A 22,756-nucleotide genomic window follows, 5' to 3' on the forward strand; every position below is an offset into this window, starting at 1 on the left:
GAAGAAAGGAAGGAAGGAAGGAAGGAAGGAACGACGGAAGGAAGTACGGAAGGAAGGACGACAGAGAGAGGGGGGGTGGCAGTGGAGGGAAGAGGAGGAGGAGGGTGGAGGAGGAAGAGAAGATAAGGAGGGGGAAGAAGGAGAAGGAGAAGAGGAGAAGGAGAGGAGGAGGAGGAGGAGGAGGAGGAGGAGGAGAGGACTCCTGCGAATACTGTAGACAGAAGAAGGAGAAGAAGAAGGAGAAGAGGAGGAGGGGATGATCTCATTATTGCCCTAGAGCAGAAGCCAGAATACATCCATGAGGTGCATGAGAACATATTTCAAATCCCCCTTCCTCCCCCCCCCGCAAATCATTCTCAGCTGAAGAATTAGAGAGAATAAACTCAGTATTTTGCAGAAATCTGAAAACAGACTCTTGCCAGCGTATTTGCCATTTCCAAAGATGTAGACACACAAAGTGTGCATTAAGCACCTTTTTTTGTTGTTGTTTGGGCCTCCAGAAGATTACATTATTCGCCTAGGGAAATGTTTCATAGCATTCTGGTGTGGCTTTATGGCTTTTTCATTACACTATTTTGTAACGTCTGTTTGTTTGACTGAACAGAGAATGCACAACAGCCAAGGTGTGGGGGGAGGAGAGATGAACACAACATGGTAATTGATTGATAATATTCTGCCATGTCGAAAGGGAATAGCGTTCCGTTATTAGAAAAGTGTGAATATGGGGAAATTCACAGCAGGCAGGGCCAAGCCAAGCCAAAAGAGAGAGGGGGGAAGGGAGGGAGGGAGGGAGAGAGAGAGAGGAGAGGGAGAGAGAGAGGGAGGAGGGAGGGAGGGAGGGAGGGAGGGAGGGAGGGAGAGAGAGAGAGAGAGAGAGAGAGAGAGAGAGAGAGAGAGAGAGAGAGAGAGAGAGAGAGAGAGAATTTTGTCCAGGGTCTTTAAAAGCGAAGGCAATTGTGTTTGTTTATTCTCAAGTTTCATTCATTGCTTCTCAGTCAAACATTTCTTTAGGGCTTATTGACAATGAACTAAAACAATGTTAAAACTAATTTACTTCATTTGTTTGTAAAATAATGTTCAGGGGATTCAGTGCCAGGAAATCAAAGGGAGAACAATCTCTGCATGTTAAGCAGCACGAGTTGACCTGCTTAAGAATAAAGTATCTTGAATATGTATGTATGTATGTATGTATGTATGTATGTATGTATGTATGTATGTATCTCAGGCTGGCCTCATTGATCCTCTCCTATCCCCTTCTCTCCCTCAGGCTTGCCCCACAGAGGCATCTCCTATCTTATCCCCTTCTCTTCCTCAGTCTAACTCCTTAGCATCAGAGCATTTCTCAGGTGGGGAGGGAGAGTAGAATGTTTAAACTGCCAGCTCGCAGGCCGGATGAGTCACACACTGCCCCTGCCCATGCCCAAGTGGCAGTTGGAACAGAGACTCTTTTAGGTGGGTAGGGGGAGTAGAATGTCTATCTCTTTAGCATCAGAGCATGTTAATAATAATAATATAAGAAATACTAGTGATCTGATGGTCATTTCAAAAAATCCTTTCTTAGTGAACACCTAGAAGCCAAGAGGAACGTGCATGCCAAATTTCAAATGTGTAGGCTTTACGATTCTGGAGATTTGGTGATGATGCGTGGGTGATATTTCGTATGTATGTATGTATGTATGTATGTATGTATGTATGTATGAATGAATGAATGATCAAGGTTCAGATGGGTCAAAACTCACTTAACAAATGTCTCACTCAGCATGGGAAATTTGGGGCTCAATTGTACTAATAAGTCAAGGAGAAAATATATCTGCTCACTAGGAGTCAAAAATAACTTGATGGCACTTCATCAATCAGTATATACTCTTTGTGTCAAAAAAGTAAGATGGTGGCTTCAATGGTGCAATTAAAATTCTTGCTTATTTGTGCATTGCGGTTGTTATCTTGATTTTTTTCATCACCCCCAGAGAGCAAAGGGGGAATGCAGCGACTCAGCGGCTAAGATGTTGGGCTTGCAAGTTAGAAAACCAGCAGCCGGGGTTTGAAACCCAAGCACCACACAATGGGGTGAGCTCCCACCTCCAGCTCCTGCCAACCTAGCAATTTGAAATCATGCAAATGCTTGTAGATAAATAGGTACCACTGGTGGGAAGGTAACAGCACTTTGTGACATCATGCTGACCCATGACCGTGGGAATATCTGTGTTGGCTCAATGGCCTGGAAACAGAGACGAGCACCACTTCCTATAGCTGGCAACAACTATAAAAGTAAAATCCAAAGGGACTCCTCTATCTTTTACCCATCCTGACTAACCCCCAAAGAGCCATTATAAAACAATTGCAGAAAAATGGGACGTGGCTCAAAAGATCCAGTTGCTTCCCATCTCACGTGCTGTCAGGGTGAGAAAACTGAAATATTTTGAGAGGTGGATCCATTCCTGATCTGCTCACATGCCAGTAATAGAGAACATTTGCTAAAAAGAAGTTTAAAAGTTCTGCAGTGAGATGATAAACAATTGGCATGTCTCGTTGCAATTAACTTTAAAATCTGTCTTACTGAGATTAAATGGAAATGATGCACGGGGTGGAGAGAGGGGGGGATGTAGACTGACCCTCAATTTAAAGTACAATATACATTTAATATGTTGTATGTGCCTGCAGAAACCTTAAGAGACATCCCCCATTGGTGAAGTCTGCCACTTACCTCCATCTGTGATTAAAAATGCCACACTGAGTAAAGTATCCGAAGAAGAGGGGCGTTTGCAGGCTAATTTGCATTTTAATGAATTTTTAATTGAACCGAAATCTGTTGCTTCTCTTTAAAAGATTTGCTGTTGACTCGGCGCACCATGCTGTCAAGAGCCAAGTGGGAGCTTAATGTGATAGGAACAATGATAACTTCAAGCTTAATTAGATTCAGAAGCATGTTTGGTGCATTAAGGAAGAATATCAGGATGAGAGCTACTTCCGAATTCTCAGGGTCTGTTGATGTGTGTGGATAAGTGGAAGCGGCAGGCACATGGTCTCGGTTTTAATGCATTTGCTTGGGCGCACGCTACAGGATGGGATGGACTAACTGGATGGGTGATCTATTCAATAGAAGAGCCTCTCTTCCGTCAGATCGATGCGGTTTCTTTCCTAGTTGCCTGTCTTCCCTGAAGGCAATTATTTTTTCTATATACAAATTGTACAACTTGGAGAGGGGAAGCGAAGGCTGTACTTGCAAATTTATCCACTCTAATTACTCCACTGACATGGTTATTGATAGGAATGAGGGTGAAAGGTAAAACCAAGAGGAGGATGAGAAGGAGGAGGAGGAGGAGGAGGAGGAAGATGGAGACAGAAGAGAAGGAGACAGAAAAGGAGAAGGAGGATGGAGACAAAGAAGGGGAAGGAGGAGGGGAAGAGGAAGAACAAGAACGAGAAGAATGAGAAGAAGAAGAAGAAGAAGAAGAAGAAGAAGAAGAAGAAGAAGAAGAATGAAGATGGAGAAGAAGAAGAAATGAAGATGGAGACAGAGAGGAAGGAGAAAGAGAAGGAGGGAAAGAAAGAGGAGAAGATCCTTGACTTATTTGCACAAGTGAAATCACGGTCAGTCCTAGCAATAGCTTGGTTTAATATTAGTGAGTTGGACAGCGAGTAGACATTGTGCCTCAATGGTCCCACCTGTTGCAGGCACTCAAATAACAACACTGGTGAATAATGGATGTAGGAATTAATATCATATGTACCATTGCTACTGCATTTCCCGTATCATTTGGAAAGAAATAGAATTTCTTTTTTTCTTTCTCAAAAGAGAAGATTGTTTTGACTGAATTATCTTGGATTGTGGATCCTTGCAGTGCTACGCAGTGAGCCAAGGAGAGGGTATAAATGTCCTGTCTTCAGCATTGCTCACAGGTCGGTTTATCAGACTATCCTTGACCACATGTTTATGCACCAATTTTGACTTAGTTTTACTTCCTCACCACCCGCCTAGAAGCCCCTTGCTTGTCTTTCACGTTCAGATCCTCTCTCTGGTTTTTCCCACTTCCTCTCGTCCACAAAGGAAGAAATGAAGAAGGAACTACCATGAGGAGAAAATACATTCACAGGTTGTGGAAGTTGTACTAAACTTCATTTTGTGACCATTCAAAGATACATTGGCACTAAAAACAGGGATTTAGCACATTTTTCGCACTTACAACCATTGCAGCATCCCAAGGGTCATGTGACAATATTTGGACACTTGCAACTGGCTCATATTTATGATGCTTGCAGTGTCCCGGGATGATGTGATCAATTTTGCAACCTTCTGAAAAGCAAAGTTAATGGGAAGCCAGGTTGACTTAACAACTGGGTTACTAATTGAGCAAGTGCAGTCATTTACTTAACAACTATGGCAAGAAAGGTTGCAAGATGGGGCAAAAACTCAAGTGTCTCGCTTAGCAATGGAAATGTGAGGCTCAATTGTGGCCGCAAGTCAAGGATTACTTCTAGTTATGGCTCTGCTGTGACTCCCAAAGAGGGGATTTCGCTGCTGAGAAATCAAGATTTCTTTTTCTTCCTTTGCTTGAAGAATATCTTCATTGTTGTGGCCCGCCAGCGGCCAGTGGAGCTCGCAGCAGATTTGGACAGTGAGGAGGTTGGGGAGGAACATGGGCCAGTCCTGGAGTCTGGGGAAGGCTCTGATGAGGGCTCTGTGTCGGAGGCAGAGACAGGGCCAGAGCCGTATGCCAGTTATCAGCTGCCTTTGGAATCAGACATCAGTGAAGCAGACGAACAGCTGGAGCCTGTTCCCAGTGTGCACATTCACAGAGTTGCCAGAAGAAGGGAACAGCTAAAGAACAGGGGTCGACTTGGGACTAAGGCCACAGGTGGACTGTGAATGGCCCCTCCCAGAGGGAAGAAAAGAGGATCAAAAGGGGAGTGGAGTTTGCAGGAGACAATTAGTTCATTTCTGTATTCTTGCCAAGCATTGCGGCATCTGAAAGATATTGGCCTGGCTACTCTCCAAGCCTAATAAAGGTCGGTAATTGTGAACTATCTTGAAAGACTGTGAGAGGAAAGACTTTGCTGGAGACCAATGCACTGTAAATTAAATAAAGGGGGTTAATCGGGACAAGGACTTGGCTTCGTGCTGCTGGGGAAGCCTAGGTGAGAACATCCACCCCTCTTCTCTGGTCACAGATTTAGAAGAGAATTCCAAATGTTTACTTCTGTACGACTCTGGTTTCAATCAAAAAGAGGTGCATTCTTGGCCCCCATCTTCTCCTGGCGGGTCACCAAGGTTCGCCGCTTTGTGAAGGAGCATCAGAGAGACAGACAGAAACCTTTTGTGCGCTGACATAATGAAGAGTGAGCGCCAGCACTTTTGCTTCTCTCATGTGGAACCGAGCAAGGCTGGCATTTCAGGGAACAAAGAAAGCTGATTAAGGCTTGGAACGCAGAAGCCCCGCATGGGCCAAATGAAGCTGGCAACCCTTGGCAGTGTTGCCATGACTTAATTAGGGAAGACAGGGGAGAAGGTGCTGGTTCTGGACTGTGGAAAGCAATGTGGAGATCCCTCTCTCGCAATGGGCTCAGCTTTGTTGTTGTTAGTTGTGAAGTCGTGTCCAACCCATTGTGGCCCCATGGACAACATTCTTCCAGGCCTTCCTGTCCTCTACTATCCTCTGGAGTCCATTTAAGCTCACACCTACTCCTTCAGTGACTTCATCCAGCCACCGCATTCTCTGTCGTCCCCTTCTTCTTTTGCCCTGAGTCTTTCCCAGCATGCGGCTCTTCTCCCGGGAGTCCTTCCTTATCATTAGGTGGCCAAAGTATTTGAGTTTCCTCTTCAGGATCTGGTCTTCTAAAGAGAAGTCAGGGTTGATCTCCTCTAGGACTCCCCAGTTTGATCACCTTGCAGTCCAAGGGACTCGCAGTAAGGTGGGCTTTTCCTATATTGCATGGTAAACTTTTCCTATATTGCATCGCTTGGCTTCGTTCTCTCTTCTTTCCACTACAGCAGGAGTCTTCTCCAGCACCAGAGTTCAAAGACTTCAATTCTTTGGTGCTCAGGCTTTCTTATGGCCCAACTTTCATAGCCATACATTGCAATTGGGAAAACCATGGCTCAGCTTTATCTCCCCATTTTATGGGGGTCTGTCCTGGAGACTCCTTCTTCCCTCCTCTGCTTTTGCTGCTGGGGCTTATTAGCTGGATTACCATTGGGTCTGAAAAAGGACCTTAGGTGACTTTTGGGGGGTGGGGCAGAGAAGGAGGTTGAAAGATACTGCAGAATTGCTTAGGAACCCAAAGATGTGTTTTCTCAACTTTTGGCCATCACCATTTTTCCTCCTCGGGAAACTGAGCAACTGAAATAAGAGGGAGAACAAAAAAAAAAACCTAATAGGAGCTGTGTTTTCCCCTATACACATCCTATCCATTTCTATCTCCCTTCCTCTCTCTTGTCTGTCTGTTTCTATTCTCTCCCTCATCCATCCAGCTATGATCTATCTTCATTTCTCCTCCTTTCTTCTCCTTTCTTCCTCTTCCTCTTCCTCTTCCTCTTCTTCTTCTTCTTCTCCTTCTCCTTCCTCTTCTTCCTCCCCCCTTCCTCCTCCTCCTCCTCCTCCTCTTCTTCTTGTCTTCATCTTCTTTCTTCTTCTCTTCTTTTTCTTTTTTCTTCTCTTTCTTCTCCTTCTCCTTACTCCTCCTCCTCTCCTCCTCCTTCCTCCTCCTGCTCTCTTTCTCCTTCTCTCTCTTCCATGACATGAGCAACAACTGTAGGCTATGTTGGGTGGAAGGGATTGAATGAATGTACTTTTCAGAGTTTTATTATAGGGATAAATTCAGGTCAGCTGTGTAGGAAAGGCATCGGAAGTTGTAATGGTATGCGGAAATGACCTTGGTAGACAGGAGGGTGAGCCACAGATGGGACAACCAGCATGTAAAAGGTATCTCAGCCCCTAAAAGGAAGCAGAGCATAGGAAATAGTTTACAAAACACCCCCCCCCTAGTTTTCCAGAGGGCAAAAGGGAAAAAGTACTTTCAGCCTTGCAAGATTCTGTTAATAAAACTTTACACTACATATAGAGTTAGTTCTCCTGATTTTGCTTCTTGCCTAGACTACCCTGAAGGGTTTGCAGCACTAAGCACTCAAGAATGATTTCTTGTGCCTCTTTTGCAGGCCCATTAAAATAGGCCTTTAGGAATGTTTAAGAATAAGTTATGCTTTGCCCAAGGAACTTCATCACCTTTGTGTAGCCAACAATCAGGTGTAAAAAAGAGTGGAAGGATACATTTTTGATACACCTTTTTAGAGTCTTTCTTACTTGCTTCTATGGAATACCCATAAAGGAGAATATTTGTAGCTCATGGTTGAACTGGGGGTGTCCTTGGTGCTGTTTGAGCTTTGTTACTTTCTTGCAGATGTTTCATTATCCAAACCACATAACATCACCACAGCGGAGTGGTTAGAATGCAGTATTGTAGTCTACTTTTGCTGACTGCCGGCTGGCAGCAGTTCGAGTCTCACCAGCTCAGGGTTGACTCAACCGTCTATCTTTCTGAGGTTGGTAAAATGAGGACTCAGATTGTTGGGGGCAAGAGGCTGACTTTGTAAACTGCTTAGAGAGAGCTGTGAAGCATTGTGAAGCGGTATGTAAGTCTAAGTGTGATTGCTATCATCAGTATTAGTCACCAGACTAGCTAGACTGGCACTGATGTTACCTAGTTTGCACAATGAACAGTCTACAAGAAAACAACCAAGCTCAGAGAGCACCAAGGATCCTTTCTTTCTATGGAATGCTTCCAAATGCACAGGCACAGTATATGTGGTACCTGGCTCAACAATAGTAACTCTGAGAGCGATCTTGGAGTCCTAGTGGACAACCATTGAAATAGGAGCCAGCCGTGGGCAGCAGCTGCCAAAAAAGCAAACACAGTTCTAGGCTGCATAAATAGAGGGAGAGAATCAAGAGCACGTGAAGGGTTAATGCCACTTTATAAGGCCTTGGTAAGGCCACACTTGGAATGCGGCATCCAGTTTTGGTCGCCACAATGTATAAAAGATGGTGGGACTCTACAAAGAGTGCAGAGAGGAGCAACAAAGAAGAGTAGGGGACTGGAGACTAAAACATATGAAGAACGCTTGCAGGAACTGGGTATGTCTAGTTTAATGAAAAGAAGGACATGGGGAGACATGATAGCAGTGCTCCAATATCTCAGGGGTTGCCACAAAGAAGATGGAATCAAGCTATTCTCCAAAACACCTGAGGGCAGGACAAGAAGCAATGGATGGAAACTAATCAAGGAGAGAAGCAACTTAGAACTAAGGAGAAATTTCTTGACAGAACAATTCATCAGTGGAACAACTGGCCTCCAGACATTGTGAATGGTCCAACACTGTGGGAGTTTTTAAAAAGATGTTGGATAATCATTTGTCTGAAGTCGTGTAGGGTTTCCTGCCTGAACAGGGGGTTGAACTAGAAGACCTCCAAGGTGCCTTCCAACTCTGTAATTCTATTCTATTCTATTCTATTCTATTCTATTCTATTCTATTCTATTCTATTCATCCTGTGTCATTATCAACACTGTCATTTTAGGGAATGGAGTTAGATTAGGCTTCCCATGACAGGACTACGATTCTACTCTGTAAATTGCTCCTCCTTCTGACCTTTGCATGATTCTTTCCTACACTAGTTCTGAATGACAATCATTGTCTTCTAAGATACCAAGAGGAGAGCAAGCTGAAAGAGCTGTTAAGGAACGTCAGCAATACAAGATTCACTGAAGGAGACCACCAACAAATGAAAATAGTACTTTTAATATCATTTACAGCAAACAGTACAGTACTTAATTTCACGTCATCACAGGTTTCTAAACTCATCTGGAAAATAGAAGCTTGCAAAAATACAGATTGTGGTACTCAAAATATACTGAGCACGGCCTTTCTTTATTTCTTTCTTCTTTGTCTTTCAATCGGACACACGGTAAGATTGTTCTCATTGTTTAAATAAATCGCTCTCCTCTTTCGTCCCCCCCCCACAAAACAACACCTTCATCCCCAAGAATTAACACATTAAAAATTGGAAGAACTTCTTTCAAGTGAGGAATGAGCCAAAGCATCAACTCTCAAGGGATTATCTGGGTATGCTTTGAAAAAAAAAAGGTTTTTGAGACATGGTCAATTAAAATAAAAGAAAAAAACATCAGCATACTGTGCTGTTTATGGGGACAATTAAATAGCAAAGAAGATGAATGTTAGGCCTCTAGAAGGAACAAAAAATGAGAGACTGAAATGTGTTACTGGATTTAAGAGATTCAGTCTGGATTTGTTTTCATAAATTAGTTTATAATAAGGACAATAATTTAGAACATACCCCATTCCATTGCTAAAGGAAAGCAGTAAACAGTTTACCATTTGCGGCTTCCACTGCTCCATCCATGCATTACTTACAGCAGTTTAAGAACTGCTATATTGTTATTGTTATTACTGTATTATTATTTCTAAAACTACTATCTTTATCCACAATAGATCTATCAGGTAAGTTGAGCGATGCATGGAAGCAGTGTCTTGGATTGGTCTAGAACAATTTTAAAAAGTTCCGTTCCTCTACGATGTTAATGAGATATACATCAATTGCTCTTTGTATAAAAGCAGAAATCCTGACCCAAACTTAGCTGAAGAAAAAACCTCAATTTTGCAACCATAAAAATAACTCAATCTCTGCCATATCTGCTATTACAATGTAAATGGCATCTGCTGGTTTATTTCTCTTTCTTTCTCGCTCTATATTTGCCAGTTTTGAAAGCGTAGAGGTAAAGGAGTTATGTAAACGTCTTATTCAAAGTTGATATTGTCCATCTTGGTAAAATGTTTCCCAGTATGTAGTATTTGCATCATAAAGGAAGGCTAGAAGCCGATACAAATGGACTCTTGGGCAAAGTATTATTTAGTAGGTTTGTGGTGAGCTACCAGATCCAGGTTGCCAAACCAAGGTGGACCAGTGGATGACAGCAGAGAGACCTTGAAAAACCTTCTTTGCTGCCCTCTGGTGTTTCTCCAAGCCAGTATTCTCAATTTAAGCAACTACAATTCAAAAAATCCCCAGGTTTTTCAGTATGCTGGCTGGGAAATTCTGGGACTTGGAAGTCCACCCACCTTAAAGTTGAGATCGTGAAACACTACCATAGACCTGATAATAGTATTCTATGCTAAAGATTTCTGCATTTGCCTTGGAAGCAGTTTTGAATTTGAACATTGTGGTCAAGTGTGCGCCAGAAACTGCTTAAAAGCAAGCACCAAGAAACACCAGCCCAAATCCACCATGCACGAGCTTCTTAAATGTGTGGTATTCAATTTAACTTCTTAATAGGTGATATGCAAGGGGGCAAAGCTAGCTAAGTCAGTACCTGCCAAATTTGGCTGGTTTGCAGAAGTAAGTCGGGTCAGATCAGCTTAGTTGCACAGATGGAAGATAATAAGGACATCTCAAAGCTATACATTACAATAAAAAAAATGAGAGAAAACCCCAGTAGACAGCAAATCACTTATATACTGTTGCAACCGACCAACCCAAAATTAAGATGGAGATGTTTATGAAGTCATCAGATGCTCAGCTCACCTGAAAGACTTCAATTTTTTTAAAAAAATGCAAGATCTGAAGCTAATTTGGCTAAGAATCTAAGTACTTGAGATACAGCGTAATGATAAGAGATCAGGTGGAACTTTCAACTTCTCTTCATAGCTTTTAGGGATGTTAAAGGCCTTTCCCTCCCTGATGACAAGATTATCCCCAAATACTTGTTTGCACCAGGGCATCAGAAAGAAGTCTTTTTGGTTGGATGCACCACTTCTTTCAAAGGCGGCTCTTGGTAAGGATGCAGCGGATGTGCTCACAAAGGAATGCCACCGCTGGCACAACCAGTCGTGAAACCTGCATCCCAAAAAGCAAACTGGCTCAATCAAGGAAAGGCAGGAAGCTCAGAGAACAACACAACTACAGACCTCCAGTTTTGGGGACCCAAATTTTTTTCCCCCAGCATCCTCGAGACTTGTGAATTACTTGCAAGGATGCTGAAGCAGTTCTGAGAAAGCCCAATACCATTTAAAGACTAATGCAGGGGTCGGCAACCTTAAACACTCAAAGAACCATTTGAACCTGTTTCCCACAGAAAAGAAAACACTGGGAGCCACAAAATCCTTCCGGCGCCTGACTATTTCCTGAGTGGCCACAAAACTACTAGTTGAATTAAATGTTTTGTTTCCTTCTGAAACTTTCCTTGGATTTATCCATGGCTGGCCTACTGGGGGTCAAAAAGCTGAATAAATCGCATGCTGGTGTCACACATTGGCGGTTGTGACTCATAATTTGGGGTGATAGGGAGCCGCAGCAGATGGATGAAACAGCCACATGCGGCTCCAGAGCCGGGGGTTGCTGACCCCTGGACTAAGGCGGGGGAAGAGAGAGAAGCATTTGGAGAAAAAAAAATGAGGACCACATTGAAATGATGCATTTCTTATTGCTTAGAACCACATGGCATTATGGCACTGAAGACTGATGGATTTTTCCTGTGGCAGGTAAGAGTGGAACCAAGATGGGCAAATGTGTTTTCCATCTTGGCCTTAAAAAGATAAAATAAAACGAATGAAGCAAAACACAAAACTGGCACATTTTGAATGGCACTAAATGATCAATTCAATGTTGCAGCCAACTTGCCATGGAGGCGCAGTGGTTAGAGTGCAGTATTGCCAGGTTAACTCTGCCCAGAGCCAAAAGTTCGATCCTGACGGGCTCAAGGTGGACTCAGCCTGCAATCCTTCTGAAATTGATAAAATGAGGACTCAGATTGTTGGGGGCAAGACACTGACACTGCAAACTGCTTAGAGGTGGCTGTAAAGCACTATGAAGCAGTGCATAAGTCTAGATGCTATTTCTATTGCTATCTTGTTCCCCCAAAATGCTGAGGAGTGGCTCAGTCAAGATTTCTTAATTGCTATGGAGCTCCAATATACACGCTCTTGTTTTGTGGTATGACACTTCTGTCCCTGCAGCCTTCCCTATTCAGTGCTCTCCAGAGAAATTTGAACTAAAGGTAAAGGTTCCCCTTGCACATATGTGCTAGTCATATCTGACTCTAGGGGGTCATCTCCGTTTCAAAGCCGAAGAGCCAGCGCTGTCCGAAGATGTCGCTGTGGTCATCTAAATGCTGAAGACGCACAGAACACTGTTACCTTCCCACCAAAGTTCCTATTTTTCTACTTGCATTTTTATGTGCTTTCGAACTGCTAGGTTGGCAGAAGCTGGGACAAGTAACAAGAGCTCACTCTGTTACACAGTGCTAGGGATTCAAAATGTTGAACTGCCGACTTTTCTGATCAACAAGCTGAGCATCTTAGTCACTGACCCTTTAAAATTGAACTACAAGTCCCAGAATTCTCAGCCAGCAGGACATTTGACTGGATGGAGAAATTGGAGGCTGTAGTTTTAAGACTCTGAATAGCTACTTTAGAAATGTTGAGGTTTTCAGTGCCTCTTTGACTAGCTTATAATATTTTAACCAAGATATCTACAGACAGTTGTAATTTCTTATAGTTGCCTTTGCCTAAAGGACGATATATTATTATATTATAGATTATTATTATTTCACATGTCTGCATGCTAGTGACCTCCTGTTGGAACTATTACAGTTCCTGAACGGTTCAGCCGGTTTGGAATTGGGTAAAGCTGCGTTATTTCAATTTATCGCCTAGTTTTCCATGTTTCAACAAATCATTCCGTGACATAATGAAAGACACGAGCACTGATGATTAAACGCAAAAGCTCTATTTCAGTTTTGCTCTAGGAAAAATGAAATTTGAAGGTTTACATGCCTTGTTTGATTTATGCCAGTTGCACTTATATGGAATCTTTGCTGACATCTGTAATCTTGGAAACTGAATGAGTAGAGCCAACAAATAAAACCAACAGGAAAAAAAGTCCATAGTGTATCCCTATTGATCTTTCTAAGTAAACTTGGATTCCATTCAGGAAGTTCTCCAGGGTTGCAAATTGTAGGGAAGAGCAAACCAATGTCTGTTAGCTCCATCTTCCTCGCTTGAGACTTTTTGTGTTGCCTTTTCTGAACAATTCAGCACTCATGGGATCTTTCAAATCTTGATTTTTCCATCCTTGTAATCACGCAGGAACCCCTCTTGTTCACAGACCAAAGCAAAACAGAGAAGGATGAAAAGGATCTTAGGAAGATGGCGGACCCAAAGGTGTTGCCCATATCCTTCTTGTCTTCAGAACGGGCGAGTGAACTTTTGAATTCACCTTGGTGTGCAATGATGGTGAAGTCATGGCTTGCTCACCAAACTTTCACTTCATCCATTCGCTCATTCATTATGCATCGATTCATTCAACTTCTCTGCGGCTTCCTTCCTAATTTAAGCGAGTTTTCAATGAGCTACCAGCTGCTCTCACCTTGTTATGAGAATTAAATCGGATCATTCAAAATAGGCTTCTGTCTTTTAAGAAACAGGGGATACAAAATTTAAAAAAATGATGTGTAAGAAGTGGCCAGCTATTCAGAAAGGTGAGAAAGAGGAGAGGGAGAGAGACTGGATGAAAATACTGGGTCATATTTAAAGCCCTTTTGTGAACTGATTATTACCTAACCTTCCTTTTAACCCTTTTTTTGTACAAATTTCCCTCCTTCCCTACAAAGAGTCAGAGATCAGTCTGATTGCACAGACAACATCTCAAGCTAGAAGCCATCTTTTACATTTTGGGCCTTCAGGCCTGCCACATTTTCTACTGTGGGAAAATGGGAGGGGGGATTATATGGAGTGTGGTGATATATAGTCAAAATAACATTATTTTCTCAGAGAGTCAAGGACATCTTGCCCTGCAGCTGGAGTGGTGCGACTGGGAGACATCTCCAATTTTGGACAGTGTCTGATTGAACCATATGATGGACATGTGGGTGCTGGGCAGGGACTTGGACTTTCGTTTGGGTGGGGAAAACCTGGAAGCTTTCAGATTCGGGTTTTCCCAGATGTGCCAATATGACATCTCTCACAAAATGGAACTTTGAGGAACCTCAAGCCTCAGAGTCTTTTTTCGTTGGGGGTGTTACTTGGAACCCTGACACCAAACCCCCTCAGCCAATCTTCTGCTGCATGTCCCCCTCCTCTTATTACTTCTTTCCCTCAAGCCACTTTTAAGATAATTTTTTCCTGGTAATTATGGCTGCCCTCCCCCCCACTATTGTATTAAAATATATGTTCCAGTGGCGTGACCTTATAACACTTATTAGTGGAAATGACTTCAAAGCTATTGGGCCTGCTTCAGAAAAGTTCTCACTCTGTCTTTTAGCTAGATCGAGACGAAGGGATTTGCAAACAAACAAAAAAGCCATTATTTGCTTCTTTTTTTTTAAAGCTATTTTTCATTGCTCTGTGACATTGAATGACCACATCTTTCCATTTACAATTAACGTTCCTTGCACAGCTGGCCACGTGGGGCGGCAAATTTTGAACTGCCTTGGAAAAAAACCCCACAAAAATCTAAAAGCCATATGAAGGACCTCAACATTTGAATCCCCTGGGAGGTTTTCCAGGCAGTTTGCCAGCTCAAAGTCATCTTAAACAGAGGCTTAACCATCCATGTCTGCTACAGGCCAGTGTATACTCAAAAGATCAAAGACACGGCCTTCCAAATTCATCCTGCTTTTTTGAATGACATTGGACGGTGATATAAATAGAAGAGATGCCGAAGAACGTTCCATCAAGGGCTCCCACCAAGCAACATTTGCTGGACCCCAAAGCTCTTAAGAGATGTCAGTATGATGTTCTTCTAAAAGAAGAAATATTTCTTTTGAAACTCCATTTCTTTTGACTTTGAATTCTCAAGGATTTGAAGAAACGGATAGAGATTTAGGGAAAAGCAGTGAATATGCCCGAGGTTTAAGTCCCATGAAGGGAGATGTGATTCACGCAAAGATGACCAAACCATCTTCTCTCCTTTCAAAGTGCAGGAGCACCAAACAAAACAATGATCGAAATGGCCAGCAGACAGAGTCTGATTCCAGGTTAGAATGCAGAGCTGAGAAACAAAGATGATAAGGGTTCCAAAGGCTAAACCATACAATGAATGATTGAAGGAACAACCATGTTTCCCCAAAAATAAGACAGGGTCTTATTTTCTTTTGACCCCCAAAATAACCACTTGGCCTTATTTTCGGGGAGGTTTTATTTGTTTTGAGGTGATGGAGCGATGAACATTGGACTGCAAGGCGATCAGACCAGTCTTAGAGGAGATCAACCCTGACTGCTCTTTAGAAGGCCAGATTCTGAAGCTGAAACTCAAATACTTTGGCCACCAAATGAGAAGGAAGGACTCACTGGAGAAGAGCCTCATGCTGGGAAAGATGGAGGGCAAAAGAAGAATGGGATGACAAAGAATGAGGTGGCTGGATGGAGTCACCAATGCAGTGCTCATGAACTTAAATGGACTCCAGAGGATGGTAGAGGACAAGAAGGCCTGGAGGAACGTTGCCCATGGGGTCACAATGGGTAGGACATGACTTCACAACTAACAACAAGAAAAGGGCAGGTCTGCCATTGTGTTGCCATCTTGATCAGTTTAACATTTCCCACCTTCCCAAGACTCTTCCCTTTTCTCACACACCCATAACCACACACAGAGATGAGAATGCCGACAAGAAAAGCATATTTTTGAAGAATAGCAATAGCAACAACACTTAGACTTATATACCGCTTCACAGTGCTTTTAAAGCCCTCTCTAAGCGGTTTACAGAGTCAGCCTCTTGCCCCCAACAATCTGGCTCCTCATCTTACCGACTTCGGAAGGATGGAAGGCAGAGTCAACCTTGAGCCTGGTGAAATTCGAACTGCCAAATTGCAGGCAGCCGGCAGTCAGGAGAAGTAGCCTGCAGTACTGCACTCTTAACCACTGTGCCACCATGGTTCTTGTTAGAATTAAGGCAAGAATTAAGCCAATAGCTGGATTTGTTCAAACAAAAAATGCAGTGGAAAGCTTTTGTAGTTCCTTTCTCATCTGAGAAATGCCGGCATCCCATGCAAGATGTAAAAATGACCAGCTGGTATGGCTTCTTATTAAAAAATGCCACTCGTCCCTGCATTGGTCATCGTTAGCTCCTTATAGACACATGAGATCTATGGAGATTCTCAGTCATCCAGGTCCTGGTTAGTCCCAAAGGTGGTCTTTCAAAAAGCAAGTGGAGTTTAATTTTTCTTGAAGACATTCATGAAATCACATTACTTACATGCTTTGTGTTCCCTACCCCACCCCATATTTGCTTATATGAATTTGGATTTAATCAGGATTGACCGGAATGAGCCAATCCATTGAAAAGAACTGGAACCTAAAATGCAGCCTAATAACAAACATTGAGCCCTTTCTCTAACATGTGGTTCAAAGTGTTCTTCTGCTTTGGAGTAAAATACTAGCCAGGTTTTTTTTTTTGTAAGGTGGGATTCAAAGCTGCCTTACAGCAAGTCAGTTTGTTAGGGCTGCTCACAGTTTACCTTCCTCTTCATAACTTGGGAGATCTGAAAGGGATCTGCATGAACCCATCAGAGAAGATTCAAAATCTTCTCTTCGTGTCTAGGTCCCTAGAATACATTGTAGCCTCCATGTTTTAAGAGTGGAAAACCTCTAAGACCTTCAGTGTTCAATTATTTTATGAAAAAGGAATGAAAATTTGAATTAAAAAAAAATCCACCAAGAATGCTCCCACCAACACTGACAGGGCAAGCTACTAATATATAAACAGAGAGTAAAGCCCATTCTCTTCTAGCACTGATGATGGTACCTAGTTGGGTAATGAAATGTCTGCAAGAAAGCAACCAAGCTCAGAGAGCACCAAGGACCCCACAATCATCCTCCCCCTCCTTCCCCCCCCCCTGCAAATCCCATTCTTTTCTAGCACTGATGATGGTACCTAGATGGGTAATGAAATGTCTGCAAGAAAGCAACCAAGCTCAGAGAGCACCAAGGATCCCACGGAATGAAAACAGTTTTCTTTGTTCCAAGGAAAAAACACTCAACTTGCTACCTCTAAAATATTTCAGAAACCTCCACTGCCAGCAGTGGACGGGAACTCGGAATGTTTGGCAAGTTGTAATTCTTTGGCTTAGTTCACAAGTTCTCTCCTATACCATAGGATATCATTCTACCTATAACTACATGCTGTAGTATAAAATATGACTCTACATAATTCCAGGAGCTGCATAAAAGTTTGTGTCCAAACATATCTGCAAACCTAACCTTGGGAGTCTCGTGTAATAGATCAAATGGTTCTTCTTCATGTTTCTGATTTTAAAATGCCTGTTAAAAAGAAAAGAGCTGGGCTTTGGAGACAGATGCTTTTCTGGATCAGAGTAAGAAGAACACATGCCTTACAGAATTTAAATCTTGGCTCGAGGTCCCTAGGGATCCAAACAGATCTGCACAGTGGAGTTTGGACATCTTTGCTTGGAACTGTAGGTTCAACTTTATGGAAACCCTGTTGTGTGACAGCAGAAAGAGGGGGTTTGTGTGAAATAACATAATAAATAACACTTAGAAACCTCTTTGGAAGTACAGAGCTATTCTTGAGATCCTACACTTAGTTACTGGGAATTCAGGCCACTGTTTTCAGCACCATGGTGAAATCAGAACTGGAAATCAGCTTCCAAGCCATGAAAATGTGGATGGATATTGGGTTGAGTTTGCTGCAGTGGTGGGATTCAAATAATTTAACAACCGGTTCTCTGCCCTAATGAACAGCTGGGTAGGAGGGGCTCAGTGGTCATGTGACTGGGTGGGAGTGGCCAATTCAATGTCACTCAGGTCGAATGGGCACTTTGCCTTAGCTATTACAATGTAATAATGGTTAACCGGAGAGGCAGTTTCTGTAAGCAGGGCAATAAAAATTAGGTTAGAAACAACACCAGAATGTTTCCTTCCTGTCTTCCTTATAGGATTAGCCATGTAAAGTGGAGAAAAGATAAAATGAGATTTCTTCCAACAACCAGTTCTCCGAATTGCTTAAAAAGTTAACAACTGGTTCTCCTGCATAGGTGCGAACTGGCTGAATCCCACCACTGGTTTGGTGATGGCAAGCAGATGGCATCATGTTTTTTTTCCCCCTAGGCTGGAACTGGCTTAGAAACAAGCCAAGGATTCTGGTTTGGCTATGATGGTAAACAAACCTCAGCTGGAGCCATCTGTAGTTCTTCATTGTCATCTGTCAACATTAGCCAAGACAGAATAAGGTTGAAGAACTGTCTGGACACAGTCACTGTGGACACTTCCATTCAAAGATCACGGTTGAAACTGAAATACATTTTGCTCCCACCACCCCATTCAGCGAAGATTCACAACCCCAACTCAGCATCCGAAAATCAATTTCAAAAGGGCAAACATCTGTAAATTCTTCCCTCGCTTCGTGGTGTTTCTTTTTCAGCACAAACAAAATAAATTAATTTCAACATCCAAGAAGAGAAAATATTAAATCAAGAGCAATAGAAGTGGGGGGAAGGCACAAAGCTGATTTGGGTCCTTCGAGATATATGCCTCTCCCAGCGGAATATATTATAAATATACTGCATAATATACTATAAATCTCTGAATCCTCCTATATATGTGTTGAACACGCCTTTGCTGTCAATCAAAGTGGGGAGAAGTAGAAAATATTCAGAATCTGGTCCCCAAAGTGCTTTTTCAAGAGCAACTGGACTCTCTTGTTTTCTTGGAAGCTTCAGGATCTGGGGAAGGGAATGAGGGGGCCAGAAGTGGGTTTCTGCCGGTTCGGCCCAGATTGGGTGAACCGATAGTGGTTGAGGTGAGAGGCTCCGCCCACCAGCCTGGACGAGGAAACCGGTAGTAAAATAAATTGAAACCCACCACTAGAGGGGATACATTGAAGATCTGGTCCCAGCAGGGGAAGGGTTAGCCCAGAATAGGGATCTACCACTCATGATCATGGCTAAATACAGATATGTGGGCGAAGAAGTATATTCTATAGAAAACGCCACCGGTCCTTTGCATGCAATGTGGATTTTTTAAAAGATGTGCAGCCCATCTGGGAGGCATGCCACAATAAATAGGACATATAAAAAGTTTGCCTTTTCTTCGTTGGAAAGCATGCTCCCTGCACCCCATCTTGAGGGAGCCAGCAGGCTGTTGTTATTTTCCCCAGAATGCCTTCTCTGTTCTGCAGACCCCCTCCCCCCAAGGGCATTCTGGGCGATTATGACAGCAAGGGACAGTCAACCATCTCAGGAAATTCTCTCTCCTTTTAGCCAAAGGTAAAGGTTCCCCTTGGACATATGTGCTAGTCATTACTGACTCTAGGGGGCAGTGCTCACCTCCGTTTCAAAGCCGAAGAGCCAGCACTGTCCGAAGACCTCTCCGTGGTCATGTGGCTGGCATGACTTAATGCCGAAGGCACACGGAACGCTGTTCCCTTCCCACCAAAGGTGGTCCCTATTTTTCTACTTGCATTTTTACATGCTTTCGAACTGCTAGGTTGGCAGAAGCTGGGACAAGTAACGGGAGCTCACTCTGTTATGTGGCGCTAGGGATTCAAACCGCTGAACTGCCAACCTTTCTAACCGACAAATTCAGCCTCTTAGCCACTGAAGGAAAGTGCTATATAAAAGTTTTAAGAGACAATCTGTGCACTTAGGGACTTTAGTGAGTGGCATGTGAAAAGCAAAGATTTCATTCCAAATTTTCTGGATTTTCTGTTTTGCCACTTACAAATAGGGTCTCCTGTCTTAGCAGAGGGTTGGACTAGAAGACCTCCAAGGTCCCTTCCAACTCTGTTATTCTGTTAATGGAATCTTTCTGAGATTTTCCTCCAGTTTTACAAAGCATACCCTACAATTCTTTCCTGTGATAAATTGGGCTACTTTCTCTCCATCTGATTCTTGTAAAGCAAACTTATTCTCCCCGCCCCCCCCCCCCAAGGCACATATATTTATCAACTTATTCATTTTTTTTCCTAATGTCAAAAACACGCCGAAGCTTCCATTGGAGGAAAGTCTAAAGTTTTGCAACCATTTCTTAACTGGGGGAAACTGAGCAGCTTAGGGAATAAAGTGGATAGTTTCTCTTCCTCTCTGTGGTAGCAATATTCTGATTCAAATGGAAACCCTGCTGAAATCTTTCCTTTGTCCAGTGCCGACACAAAACTAGAAAAATGTACAGATGTTCAAAAGGCAGTGATGGCTCAACCAGAACTCCTCTGCCCCATTTTCAATGGCAACATTGGCCATGATGACCCACGCGCCACTTCAACCCTGCTAAAAGTTGAAAAAGTTACAGACTCTTCGGCAAGAGTCATCCTGGCCTCTGTCCTTCACAACTGCACACATACACACAAACACACACGCACAACGCCCCGACTCCCATACCAAAATGGAACTAGACCCCCCCACACTCCCAAATAGTTTAAGAAAAGCAATGCTGGTGTCTTAAGAACTGTAATGTTGCGGTTGCGCCGAATGTGTTGGGTACAAGTCACGATGGCATCCGAACAGGGATGTGCACAAAGGATGCAGCCTATCTAACTCTTAATTTAGCATCTAAACTCCTATTCGGGGTGTAGCTCTTATTCGGCAACTTGACATCATCATGGCTTGTACCGGACACGTCTATTGGTTTGCCCATTTCAAGAGCTGTTGAGGTTGGTCTTATGGACTTGCAGCTGGAGACCATAAAGGTGAAGCCGTTCTAGCAGGGCTTCCGGTGGTATAAGAGAGCAAGAGATGGAGAGCGTGAAAAGGAACTGCATAGCACCCTTGTGGTCGTCTTTTAAGCTTGTATTGCAAAGATTACTCCAACGATGCTTCAGTTTCGCATAGCACTTATTTTTGGAAACAGCTGTGGCTTGCTTCTGCTCTTCCCCCACCCCCCTGGCTGGGAATTGTCTTTCATGGAATTTGTCTTTCCACCCAAGGACAAGACATCTGCTCTGTTTTCCAATGAAAGACCAGGTCCCCAAAACGCTGGCAGCTTTGCCCATCTGTTACGTCTCCAGTCAAGGCATTTGATGCACTTATGGTATCCCCATTTCTCATTCCAGATTGGTCTTTACACTTTCTCCCCTTGCCTTGGTTCATCTGCTTTGGAGCCAAGGACGAATTGTCTTCTTCCTCCGGAGAAACTCCTGGAACGTCATGATAAGATATTGAGAGAGCGGTGGACTCGGTTTTGCGTAGACTTCCCGAAACATCTTCGTATGGATATATTACACGTTTCATAAAAGATCTTCCTTCCAAAAGGACCTTTGGGTTAACCATCCACCTTTCCAACCACTATAAAACAGACTCCATGTTTTCACACCACTCGTGGTCTTCAAGGTTGTAGATAAATTTTGTCCTGTGAGAGGGATTCTGGCCAAGGGGGTCTCGTCCAAGGTTGTCCAGGGTTACTGTGGAGGCAAAGAACTCAGTGGTGCTGAGCCCGCCTTCATGGTTCTTGATGTATTTCTTATAGTTTTTCCTCAGGCACTGCCAGGTTGTGGTGTAAAGGAGGAACGCCAGTGACTTCAGGGTAATAGCGATGCTCACATACAGGTACCTATAGACAACGTTGTCATAGAGGGCACATGCTCCTTGTTCGCCACAGAAGGTGCTCCAGAAAAGGCAGGTGGAATCAATTCCTGCTCCAAAGATCAGGGGAGGTGGGATGAAGCCTGTGAAGACAGAAGGAGATATTTTTTTTATATCGGTAATATTCTCTGAGACATCTAGACCAGTGATGGCTAAACTTTTGGTCATCGCGCGCCAAAAGCATGTGCGTGCCAATGCGCCAGCGCACCAGTACTCGTAATGCAATGTGTGCACAAGGACCCTGCCCCACCATGCATGTGTGCATGACTCCCCATACGTGCCCCACCCTGTATATGTATGCATGACCATCCCTGTTCCTTCATCTCCATGCATGCACCCCCCACCCATTTTTGCTTCCAGGTTGGTACAGGAGGCTTTCCATGCCCAAACCTGGGGTTCAGGGGCGCCGTGTGAAGCCACAAAATGCAATGCAAGCATCCCACACACACATCCACCCTGCTCACCCGTGCATGTGAACGAGCATCCCCCCGCATCCATCCCCCCCATGCATCCACGGCAGAGACCCGAAGACCAGTTGGCCGGCAGGAGGCGCGCACGCATGTGGGTGGAGCTGGGCTGGGGCAACGGCTCTGGCATGCTTGGCACAGGTTTGCCATCATGGATCTAGCCTCTCTACAAACATAAGAGGAACATCTGCTGGATCAAAGATCTCTGCGGTCCACCGTTCTGTTGTCCTAGAAGCCAAAGAGATGGCTTACAGAAGTCCACAAGGAGGACTTCAATGCAGAAACATCTCACTCTTATTCTCCAGCAAGTGATGTTAAGAGGGAGGTCACCCCTGAAAACTAAGAGCAGTGATGCTGTTCTGGAAATATTGATGATATACTCCTGTTGAAATCAAGTTCCTATAGATCTGACCAGGGAAAGGTATAGATAGTTATAGACTTAGTATCTGAATCTGTACAATGTGAAGTTTGGCTAGTGGTTAAGTTTGGTTAGTTTTCTATAGTGTAATGTGTTGTGAGAATGTAATATGTTGATTAGTTTATAGTTCAGCCTATTGTGAAAATCCAGAAAATTCAGAATAGGTTCAGAGAATTCAGGTGCATGAGCTGACATCATATTCATACAGGATTGATTTCTAAAGGACTTGCCCCAAGGGGAAGCACCAACCTCTGCAGAAACGACCCACTTGTG

The 22,756-nt window shown here is 43.5% G+C and overlaps 1 protein-coding gene across 1 annotated transcript in view; it reads right to left on the reverse strand.

The window, feature by feature from the left end:
* Positions 1-20,684: 20,684 nt before the first annotated feature.
* The window catches only part of SLCO3A1 (solute carrier organic anion transporter family member 3A1), a 156,867-nt gene continuing 154,795 nt past the window's right edge, over positions 20,685-22,756 (reverse strand). Inside the window, 1 exon segment of the mRNA XM_032232375.1 lies at positions 20,685-21,681. Within this exon segment, the coding sequence (XP_032088266.1) occupies positions 21,302-21,681 (380 nt within the window). The 3' untranslated portion in view covers positions 20,685-21,301.

This window comes from Thamnophis elegans, chromosome 16, assembly GCF_009769535.1.
Source record: "Thamnophis elegans isolate rThaEle1 chromosome 16, rThaEle1.pri, whole genome shotgun sequence".
In the NCBI taxonomy this organism is placed as follows: domain Eukaryota; kingdom Metazoa; phylum Chordata; class Lepidosauria; order Squamata; family Colubridae; genus Thamnophis; species Thamnophis elegans.